Source organism: Cyprinus carpio, chromosome A11, assembly GCF_018340385.1.
Source record: "Cyprinus carpio isolate SPL01 chromosome A11, ASM1834038v1, whole genome shotgun sequence".
Lineage (NCBI taxonomy): Eukaryota > Metazoa > Chordata > Actinopteri > Cypriniformes > Cyprinidae > Cyprinus > Cyprinus carpio.
Window position 1 is genome coordinate 16450442 of NC_056582.1, and position 11820 is coordinate 16462261.

At 36.8% G+C, this 11820-nt stretch overlaps 1 protein-coding gene across 4 annotated transcripts in view; it reads right to left on the minus strand.

The window, feature by feature from the left end:
- Window positions 1–3733: 3733 nt before the first annotated feature.
- LOC109087256 (chromodomain-helicase-DNA-binding protein 5-like) overlaps window positions 3734–11820 on the minus strand; it is a 32887-nt gene continuing 24800 nt past the window's right edge. For all 4 annotated transcript variants that reach the window (XM_042766521.1, XM_042766520.1, XM_042766523.1 and 1 more), the window contains exons 34-40: window positions 11480–11641; window positions 11225–11333; window positions 6695–6827; window positions 6425–6620; window positions 5642–5805; window positions 5405–5531; window positions 3734–4801 (exon numbers count right to left, since the gene is read on the minus strand). In XM_042766521.1, the coding sequence (XP_042622455.1) occupies window positions 4674–4801; window positions 5405–5531; window positions 5642–5805; window positions 6425–6620; window positions 6695–6827; window positions 11225–11333; window positions 11480–11641 (1019 nt within the window). In that variant the 3' untranslated portion in view covers window positions 3734–4673. The remainder of the gene's footprint in view (window positions 4802–5404; window positions 5532–5641; window positions 5806–6424; window positions 6621–6694; window positions 6828–11224; window positions 11334–11479; window positions 11642–11820) is intronic.

An 11820-nucleotide genomic window follows, 5' to 3' on the forward strand; every position in this document is an offset into this window, starting at 1 on the left:
CAAATAAATATCACAAACTTAACTTTTTTTTCTTTTGTTTGTCTAAATCAGCAATGGTTTTAAAAATATCACAAACTTAACTTGTTTTTCTTTTGGTTGTCTAAATCAGCAATGGTTTTAATGTGGTCTACTGACACAGTAATATTTACCTCATCTGTGGGTTTTTTTTTTTGTTGTTCTCTCTGGTTTTGTAATCAGTTTCAAAGTTTAAATTATTTAAGAGCTCTCATTTTGTATGGACTTCAACTGCTTGGCTAAAGGTGTGATTGCAGGCTGGTTATGCAAAAATCATGGGTAAGTAGTTTCTGTGTCCTCTACAGGTTGTTTTGACATCACTAGTGGGTGTTTCTCCAGTTGCTTGTTGTAGTGTGCATATGAAGTCCCCACTTTCAACTGCTTTTATTTCCATCAAATATCTTGACAGGTAAATGGGTTTTTTCAAAGTTAAACAGAAGTTTTAATTACTTTTAAACAAATGGAATAGGTCCCTGAACAGAGAGGGGGGTCAATTTCAAAAGTTACAGTCAGTATCTTGTGTAGCCACTGGCTGTTTCAAGCACTACAGTGCATCACATCCTCATGGAAATGGAGATTTGACAGTTCTCACTGTGAGATATTACCCCACTTTTCCACCAAAGCACTTGCAAGTTCTCAAATGCATCTGGGGGGGACACATGGTTTGCAATTGCAGGAATGATCAGCTGTCCTTGTCTCCCCATAGCACTTATAGGCCTCTTACAGTACTGTACATTACGGACATTGCAGTTTATTGCTCTGGCCACATAAGCAGTCCTCATGTCTCCTTGGAGCAGGACTATGGTATGTTCAACCAGATGATCAGGGACCCTGGACATCTTCTGATATCTATCTTTTATTATTAATTTATTATTTTTGGAGTCAGTAGAAAGGTCTCTTTACTGTCCTAAATTAATATAATCTGCCGCCTGTAAACCAGGAGTGTCTCAAAAACTGTTCCACAGGTTTATGTGCTATAATTATTTATGGTTAATTGAAAAAGTATGAAAAAATAATATTGTTTAAATGCTTTTCAATAAAGATATGTGAAGCCCAAGTGTGGAAAGTATTTGAGACTCAATGTAGGCTTTATATAATAAATCTGATTTCTCTCCTTGCTCTTCTTCTCCACACCTTGCCCTTGGGATGAAGTTTTTGTACTTTTTGTAATGCCCACACAAAAAAAATTCTAAATGAAATCTACGGAGGTGACATGTTCGGTTCACTTAGTTTTGTCAAGGGTGAGGGAACGACATCCATTTCTCGTGGTCACGACTTCTTATGTTGAGGGAACGACATCTGGTTCTCGTAGCCACGAGTTTAATGCGAAGAAGGCAAGCCTGCAACCATTAGCCGAAGCTAAAGCTAACACTTCCGGTCTGGCAGTACATGGGAAAGGAGACCAGAGGCCATTTTTTAAATGGATGCCAATGAAGGAGAGGCTTCACCACACTGAATAAACAGTTTTTTAGAGGAAACGGTTTATTATGTAATAAATCGACAGCCTATCTGCTAATGTTCAATATGTTTTACACAAAACAATAGTTTTGGATTGAACTATTTTTTAGAGTTTGCCATGAAAAAAAAAAATCCATCTTATAAGAGAGGTCACTGTTCATACCGCATTGTTCATACCATCCATCCTAAATAGTATGTGAGATTAGAATAAGTGTGTCCCAAAGCATAGTATGATGAAAAGAGTATGCCAAAAGTCCCGGATGTTCTAATATTTCAGGTCAGTTTTTTTGAGTGTGGATCCGTGCACACTCTAATGGCTAAAACTGCCCATAATCCATTGCGCTTTGGCGAAGGATTCGGTCCAGAACTACAAACAAGAATAAAACATGTTAGAAAAACTACAAACGTGGAGGACACGCGCGATCGACGGTTAGGTAGAGAGGTTTAGAAAAAGGGGTTTGAGTTACTAATAATCAACATTTAACCTGGTTAATATATATATATATATATATATATATATATATATATATATATATATATATATATATATATATATATATATACTGTCCAACTCTTAAGGTTTAATTTTACTTTGTTGTCTCTGTCCTTTGTTTTTTCCATAAATCAAAGTGTGTTTAACAAGGTGGGAGGGGGGGGCACATTGTAGAGGATTTATTAAAACACATTAAACAATACACTGAGTATAAAGTGAAATGATGGTAGTTCACTTGTCTGTTTTCCTACGTTCTTATCTCTGCAAAATAACCGTTTACTGTTTTTCATAGCTGTTTAAAAACCAGAACAAAGATCCCTCTGGTCCTAAGTAATCTGAAGACATCTTGCATGTTGTGTTCATTGCAACAAAGTTGTCTTAACCAGGGTCTTTTGGAAGCTTTTGAAGCCTAGTTTGTACTTGAATGAAAAGACTTCTAATATTAGACTGAAGCTTTTTAAATACTAAATACATTCCGTTTGGCTTCAGTTTGATTGCATTTAAATTGAGCTTAATATCAATCTTGTATTAAGTACAAATGATAAAAAGTACAAATGAAATGGTGTAAACTCATCACACAGGATTAAAACAAAACTTCATTTCACAACACATTTTATGCTGCTGGCTTTCTTTATAACCTTGGGTTTAAGGTCCCTTGACTCTTGAGGCTGTCTTTGTGTTTCATTGAAGTCAGTTGAGGTTTCTCTATAGCGCAAGTGTGCGTGTGAACATTTAACTGCATTTTTTCCCCCACATTCGAAGTTTACACAAAAATGGTCATTTTGAACCCCTCAGGTTAAAACTACTGCAAAAGAAGCTACAATCACGTTTACAGTCAGCCATGACACTTAAGTGCCATTTACATTGCTGCTGAGATGCAGAAAACAAACAAAATACTTAATTTACATTAATAAACATGACTAATACCACAGACTGAAACTGAGTATACAAGTTATTGAAAGAGGTTTCTACTGCGTTTGAAATGGCCCATAGGAGATGCTCTCTCTATGGTAACATCAGGTCTCCATTTAAAGTGCGCTGCTTAAAAACAGTTACACAAGGCATATCATTTCAAATTGAAACAAAAACAATCCATATCCACAAAACTTATGGCACCCGAACAATCATGTCAATACTATCCATAAGCTCGGCTTAGTAAAACTGATGCACTTAGGGTCCAAGTTTTCAGCAGTTCACAAAATGTCAATCAAAATGCATCTGACAATAAAAGGATGTGATAATAATAATACAAAATGTGGAGAATTAAGTTTACAAATTGAAAGCATCTGAATGTGAGGAACATGGTAAAAACAATGCACAAATATCCCTGTGGAGCAGAATTTACTTTGTTCCAGAAATTATAAACAGAAATATTCCAGACATGCTGTTGATAGCATGAATATAAACTAATAATAGTATATAATAATATATAATTTTGGGTTGTCCCTCATTTTGTAAAATCAAACATAAATGCATTGTACCAGAAATGTGAAACTTATATTGTGTTGAAGCACCTACAGGCCATATTCAGGAAAATTGAAACATTTAAAACTGTAATTTAATTTAAATCGAATTTACATAAAACAACTGAATATATATATATTGTGAGACTGCTTTATATGTTACCAAAATTTTCCAGACGTAAGAAATTGTGGACAGGGTTTGCTCCGTTCATTTCCTTTCCAAATTAATTACTATGAATAAATTTTGTTCTGTTTTTTACAAATCAAGGGATATTTAATCTTTCATCTTTTACCAAGTTCATTTGTATTCAACAGCTTGTCAGATGATGTGAATAGAGTTCACGTTGCATTTAAAATGAAACATTACAAGATTTTCAAAGTATTAGCTCATGAAACATTCCATTTGCCATTGATTTAATACTGCTCTGTCCTTTAAAGGTGCAATCTGTCATTTTTGTTTAGTTAGTATTATTTAGTACGTAATGTGATCTAACAAGAAGTAGCCCAACTCTATGTAAATAAGCTTTTTCTTAGGCTACTACCAATTTTAACTGTTTTATATGTCTCAGAACTTTAAAAAAACACCTTTAAACCTTCATGGAGAACACTCTTTTTCTTTTTAAAGAGGAATGTAAACTAAAAACAATCCAGTACAATTCAAATATCAAATATTAGTGCTGACAAACTGTAAAATTATCTGAAGTTTTCCAGAGAAAATGACAGTCATTGCACTACTCTGTGTTTAGGTGCACTACACAGCAATAACCTGCAGGGGTAGCAACAATACACAATCCATGAGTAGAGCCGGGAGCAAAGCACAGGCTGCAGAGGTGCAACATCCGGTGCTTGAACTGGCCAGGAACTAATTGCAACTCCAGATGGCTCAACGTTAGCAGAGATGAAAATGTTCTTCATGGCCATCAAGAAAAACAAGCCATGATGTAAAAATAATAATTCTAATTAAAACCAAAAGCTAAGCTCAGAGGACTGTCAGAACAGTGGTGCCCTCGTCATAAGCGTCCTTAGTCTTTCCTTGATTGATCAAGACAATCGTATCGCAGAAGTTAAAAAAGAATAAAAGAGAAACTGAACTCTACCGAATAAAACTTACAGGCGCGTACATGTACAGATTCTGAAAGACAAAAGTGCAACTGATAAGGTTTGCTGTTTAATATTCATCATTTGGAGTTCTCCACGGTTTTGTCTGTAGGTATTGTATAGAAAGAGGATGGAACAGCTGCGGGCTAGTCCTCAATGCATATAACATCGCTAGGTTTGCCTGATTTCAGATCAGGGGTGGCCACATCTCGCAGAGCATCACTGGACTTCTTCTCAAGGTGGCTGGTGAGGGCCGGAGGTCCGTTTGAGGACACTAAAAAGAAGCATTATAGAACAGCAGCATTATATTTCCATATATGAAAACTATTTAATTACTTTCACAGTGGATAAGTCTTGTTCTCACACTGCTTTCCCTAGACTGAACACAAGCAAGATTGCTTGTGTTATTTTAGTATTAGTTATATACTGTATATGTACTATTACAGAATTTATTATATTTTGAATTAGCTTTATTACCCTCATATTTTGGTTTACCTTTTAGTGATTTTGTTATGTGCTTGTAATTTTTATTTCTATATAGCTTTCATTTTTATTTCAGTTTTGGTACCTTAAGTATTTCAACTTATTTCAATTAGTAATTTTATTTTATTTTTTCAGTAGTTTTCATTTTAGTGTACAATAACTAAACTAAAAAAAAAAAAAAAAAAAAAAAAAAAACTATTCACTGAATTCGCCTGAATTGGTAGTAAACTAGATATTAATGTTGCTATTTATGCACTAGTCAAACTTTGGCTGGTTGATTTAAATGTTGTTCAGGTGGACTCTTCCTTTCTAAGTGGGCAGTTCTTGGACAGAAGTTGATGCAATAGGAATTTATTATGTGCTCTTCATTTCGAGGCTAATGTAGGCCACTAACCGCTGACGTATGGCCCCAGGGGCATCTGGCTGTAGTTCACCATCGCTGTGCCTCCAGGTCCACGGAAACCTCCGGCAAAACTGCTATTATACATCTGAGAACAGCCGAAAGAGCCCTGAGGGAAAGGCTGAGAGGAGATGAAACAAAACATTCTTACATGAAGGTTCATCCACATGAGGCTCATCTATTATTCATCTTATATGGATACACATATGGCAAAAGACATGTCATGCTGACCTGCTGAGGTGGCGGCTCGTTGCCCCGGGTGGTGAGCCTGCTAAGGATGCCCCGCTCTGACATCTGGAGCCGGGCAGAGACCGGTGGGACCCTCGAAAGCATGGAGGGCAACCGCGTCACGTCAGCCTTCATATCGCTTAACAGCTCCTCCAGCTGATTCAACACTAAAACAATACCAGTGACCATAAAAACTGATAGTTTAAACATGCCCAATTAAATGTTTGGCGTCAGTAAGTTTTTTGTTGTTTTGTTTTTGAAAGAAATTAATACTTCTATTCAGCAAGGATACATGAAGAGATCAAAGGTGACAAAATGACATTTATGTTATAAAATATTTCTCAAATAAAAGCTTTTTTTTTTTCAATTAGAGAATGCTACAAAAAAAAAAAAACAGCACAACTGTTTTCAACACTGATAATAAGAAATGTTTCTTCAGCAGCAAATCAGCATATTAGAATGATTACTGAAGGATCTTGTAAGTAATGGCTGCTGAAAATTCAGTTTTGCCATCACAGGAAAATAAATAACATTTTAAAATAGAAAACAGTTATTATATTCTGTAATATTTTGCAGTATTATTGTTTTTACTGTAGTTCAAATAAATGCAGCCTAAGGTAAGCATAAGACAGTTCTCTCAAAAACATTAACAAATCTTACCAACCCCAAACTTTTGAACAGTAATATACATTTAGTTTATGTTTGGTTTATAAAGCTGCTGTGGTTAACAGCAAGAAACATGGGGCAGTTCCAAGCATCAGGGTGTTTATGTTTTTAGAAAATCACCTTTGTGCAGCACAGCATTGGCTGGCTTGTTACCAGCAAGTGACTCTTTGGAGAGGTGCTGATGGGACTCAGCCAGGCACTCCACCTCTGCGAAACGTGTGTTGAGGGCCATGGCAGGGTGACTGGCATCCTGAGTCATATTCAGGTATGCGGCGCGCCGTAGCTGCTCCTCAATTACCAAAGCCTGTTCCAGGAGCTAAAATGTGAATGAAGAATGTGTGAATATAAAAGATCACTTTAATTAATTAAAATAAAACACATAACTTGTACCTTAAAACGTCTGGCGAGAAATTTATTCTTCATTTCTAAGTAGTTCCCTTTGTGCATTTCAGTCTTGAAAGGCTCATTGAGGATGGCATACCGTGGGTCATTCTGAATGTCCTGCCACCGGGCATAGCCATGTCTGTGAGTAGCTGGTTAAGGTTTCACTTCATATACTGAAAAGGTTTTACTAGGGTTGGATATTGTTTGAATTTTATCAGTTCCAATTCCGATTTCGACTTACCGATTCCCAGTTTTGTTACCCATGTGGTAAAAAAAAAATGAAGTCAAACATTTAAATATCAAACAATTTATTCTGTGTCCTTTTGCAAAACATATAGTTGCAGCTAGATACCATGAACAAAAATTAAGAGCTGTTTGTGTGCAAAATAGAGGTGCATGATTCTGGATAAATTGAGATGCACGGGAAAGGCCGGTGACGCAGCTTCTCGTTCCCTATTCAGGGAACCAGCCTAGACGTTCCCTTTCATAGGTTCATTTACGCTGTGAAGCCATCGCTATGGGAATGATATTCCATGAGGCCTTCACGTACCTTACCAGGTAGCCAGCGCAATCGCGCCAATTGCGGCTGACTGTCGGCTCATTCAGCTGTGTTCTGGGAGTGGCACCAAAAGTGAGCTAGCTCTGGCCCAGTAATGGTTGCCAGATTTGGCTAGGCTTTGGATGTGCAGATCTGGCCTGAGACATGGCACATTTAGCCACATTTGGTAACTGTGTTTGACACCACTGGCCAATAGTATTGCGACTGGCCTTTTTTTTTTTTTTTATCAAAGAAATGCAAGTACCAGTGCATCAAATGGAGAAATTTAAAAGTTCATCAAAAGATGGCTGCTGCTTACTTTGGACAGAGATGGGGGAAGAAAAGAGCGGGCCAGAATGCAAACAAATTCTTCCAAAGGTATGTTCCAAATATTAACATTTACCAGAGTTACCATTCATGTTATCAGTCTGAGATTGTCTGAATTATCATACGTGTCATTGTCTGTTCCCCTTATTGTATCACATATTTTAGAAGTTGTAATTCTGTATAAGTGTAAGTATATATACAGTACTGTGCAAAAGTCTTAGGCCATTAGTATTTTCACCAACAAAAAAACACACAAACACCCAACTTGTTTAAACCTGTTATTTATATCTTTTGCTGTAGTGTGTCAGTAGAAAATAGCATTCCTTTTGCCATTAATTGTAATAATCCAGTGAAATTTTTGTATGCACAAGGACTCTGTCAACAGCCAGTGCTCCACACAGAGGTCTGATCTCACCATCATCCAGTCTGTCTGGAATAACATGAAGAAACAAAACAAACTGAGACAGACAAAATCCAGAAGAACTGTGGCAACATCTCCAAGAAACTTCAAGAAACTGACCTGCAAAGATACCTGAAAAACTATGTGCAACTGTACCTAAGACAAAAGCTGTTTTAAACAAAAAGGGTGGTCGCACCAACTGTTGATTTGATTTAGTTAATTGAAGTTAACTGATAAATCAAATCTATTTATCACATTATTTTTGAAAGCATCCTCATATTACAGCATTTTTACACAAGTGCCTAAAACTTTTCATAGTACTGTAGCTTTGCCGGTAGGTTTCTTCAAGCATCTTGGAGACATTGCCACATTTCTTCTGGATTTAGTCGCTCTCAGTTTGTTCTGTTTCTTCATGTCATTCCAGACAGACTGGATGATGGTGAGATCAAACCTCTGCGTGGAGCACTGGCTGCTGTCAGACTTCTTGTGCATAGAAAAAAACAAAACGTATTACAATTAATGGCAAAATGAATGTTTGAAATTGTAAACTATTTCCTACTAACACACTACAGCAAAAGATATAAATAACTGGCCAAACACCGTTTTTTGGGGTGAAAATACTAACGTGCCTAAGACTTTTGCACAGTAGATATATATATATATATATAGTTAGATAAAATTAGATAAAATATATATATATATATATATATATATATATATATATATATAAATATATATATATATATACGCCTTTGAAGTTGTCCAAATGAATTCTTAACAATGCATATTTACGGTAGGAAATTTACAAAATATCTTCCATGGAGCATGATCTTTACTTAATATCCTAATGATTTTAGGCATAAAAGAAAAATCGATAATTCTGACCCATACAATGTTTTTTTGGCTATTGCTAAAAAAAAAACCCATCTACTTAACACTCATTAAATACTCCATTTTAACACACATAAAAAACTAAATCACACCAACCAAAATGGTACACTTAGCCAGTACTGGCCCCAGTCTGGGTATTGAAACTGAGCTGACACCATCAGCATTGGGCCACAATCACACCAACCAATATGGTACTCTTAGCCAGTTCTGGCCAGAGTCTGGGTACTGAAACTGAGCTGACACCAACGGCATTGGGCCAAAATCACACAGACGAGTGGCCCAATGCCGGTGGTGTTGGCCCAGTTTCAGTACCTAGACTCGGGCCAGTACTGGCTAAGTTTTTCATTTCTCGTCGGTTTGATTGTGGCCCAATGCTGGTGGTGTTGGCCCAGTTTCAGTACCCAGATGGCTGCTCCCATAAGTCTGCTGCATTAACCCATGTGGACTAGAAGCTCTGAACTGACTCAGACAGGTCTGTAATGACTGAACATGTGCAGGAGACAGATGTGCCCGCATTGTGCAAGAATCCAAGTCCACACCTAGAAAAGTTGTTTGCTGACGTGGCAGCAACACACTCTACTGTAGGTATACTTGTAATCCTAGGCACCTCAAATGACCGAGTACCAAGGCTCGATGAGCTATCACTTAATTCTAGGGTGGCCATATGCGCCGTTCATATGGGACACGTCCTGGCCAGGATTTTAATATTGCCTAAAACATCCAAAGCAGTTTGACCAATAACATGTGGGTATTGTACATAATCGACCAATCCTGGGGCTGCACGTGAGAAGGTGAGATCTACAGGGAACGATCAAAACGATGCAAATATGCTCACGTGTTTTATTTGTTCATTTGACTTGAAGCATCGCTGCGCACCGATTAAAAAAGAAACCAAAGTAGGTGCGACAGTGATTCGAAAGCATAAGGAACCGTCTGCTCTGCTCTCTATAGCTCTCGTGAATGAGCGACCTGCACAGTGCAAACAGCCAAAACCTGGATATTTTAGGCAATAGTAAAATCCTGGCCGGGACATGTCCCGTATGAACGGCGCATATGGCCACCCTACCTAATACTGTGATTGAGCTAATATCAGCCAATCATACACGTAATTCAAAATCCAGATGCCCTGGTGCCGCAAAGGAGGCCTTTTCTCTAGGAGTGCAAAATCTCTTGACTCAAAGCCGGGACCTCCCAAGGATGCACCGTCGTGGGAAGAATCTCGCTGAAAGAAGGCGATCCTTTCCCGAAGTGGATAGAGTTACAGCTCTGAAAAGTAGCAAAGAATATGACAAAAACTCTTTCCTATAGGCAACAGATAATCTGCTTCCTGAAGGAAAAGAAATCTGATGAAATCGCGCATAGCACGCTTATATGAGCATACAAGACGTATTTCTTGGGGTGGTGCTAAGCACTACTGGCCAATAAAATGGCATGATGGTATAAGAGCTTCACAGAAGGTTTTCCCATAGCGACGATCTCGCAGTGTAGAGAGAACCTATGAAAGGGAACAGCACTTTAAAGAATAAGTTGGGTGAACTATTTAAAAAAAACACACACATCGAAAAAGGAAGTAACACACTAGTGTTTAAATGTTTTGGGTCAGTATTTTTTTGATTATTAAAAATTAATACTTTTTCAGCAACGATGCATTAACTTGATCAAAAAGTAAAGACATTTATAATGTTACAAATTATTTATATTTCAAATAATTGCTGTTCTTTTAAATAAAAACTGAACATTCTATTCATCAAAGAATCACTGTTTCCACAAAAATGGTAGGCAGAATATTGATAATATTTAATTATTCTTTATTATTATTTAATATTTAATTACAGAATATTGATGTTAAGAAAAGTTTTTGAGCACCAAAATATTACAATGAAATCTGAAGGATCATGTGACAATGAAAACTGGAATAATGGCTACTGAAAATTTAGTTTTGTCATTATAGGAATAAATTCCATTTTAAAATACATTAACATAGAAAACGGTTCTTTCAAATTGTAATAATATTTCATAATATTACTTTTTTCTTTTCTTTTTTTTTTTTTTTTTTTTGATCAAATAAATGCAGCCTTGGAGCATAAAAGACTTCTTTTAAAAATATAAAAAAAATCTTACCTACCTCAAACTTTTGAACGGTATTGTAACTTATATGAATGAAATAAAATGATGCAGTTCTAATTCCCAATTCCATTTATTCAAACTTGCACATCACACTCATATATATTCACAACTACATGAAGGTCTGAAAGAAAAACTAAATCAAAAGGAAAGAAAAGAAAGAACAAAACCAACAGAAAAAGAAAAATGATAAGATCTATTATTAAAGGAATAATAAAACAGCTCAAATGTGCCATAGAAAGAACAGTGAGGATACGTTACAATGCCAGCCAGCAGCCAGTAGTCATGGCGACGGTGCCAGATGTCGTACATTTTCCCAGATGATACAGCTGCACGTTCCTCGTTTTGCCACAGCGTGTGTAATTCTGAACACACATAAACACTCGGTATCTCTGCTATCATTCACACTGAATTTTGAGTCTGCAGTCCATGATACAGTAAGTGTCCATGCGTTGATGCACACTGAAGCGAGACAGCAAATCAGAACGTCGTCAATAAGACTACAACTCACCTGTGAATCCACCATCTGCGATGTTAAACATGAACCGAGTCTTGATGCTGTTCTTGTCATCTCTGTGGAACTCGTCCGTGTTGTCCCTTGCGTCTTTCTCTCCATTCAGTTTGTTCTCAGGGGGGTCTTCAGATTTTAAATCATCAGGAATGGCTGCAGAAACTACATAGTTTGACAAAGGCAGAGTATAAGGGTGTTCAGTTCATTTTTTAAACCTTATGCATCAAATCATTTTTTGTGAGAATTACTAAACTGACCGAAATCTCATTCCAATTTTTACAAAAATGTTAGTGTTGACTGCATGTCAAGCTCAAACATTTCATCTAAAGATCATCTATATA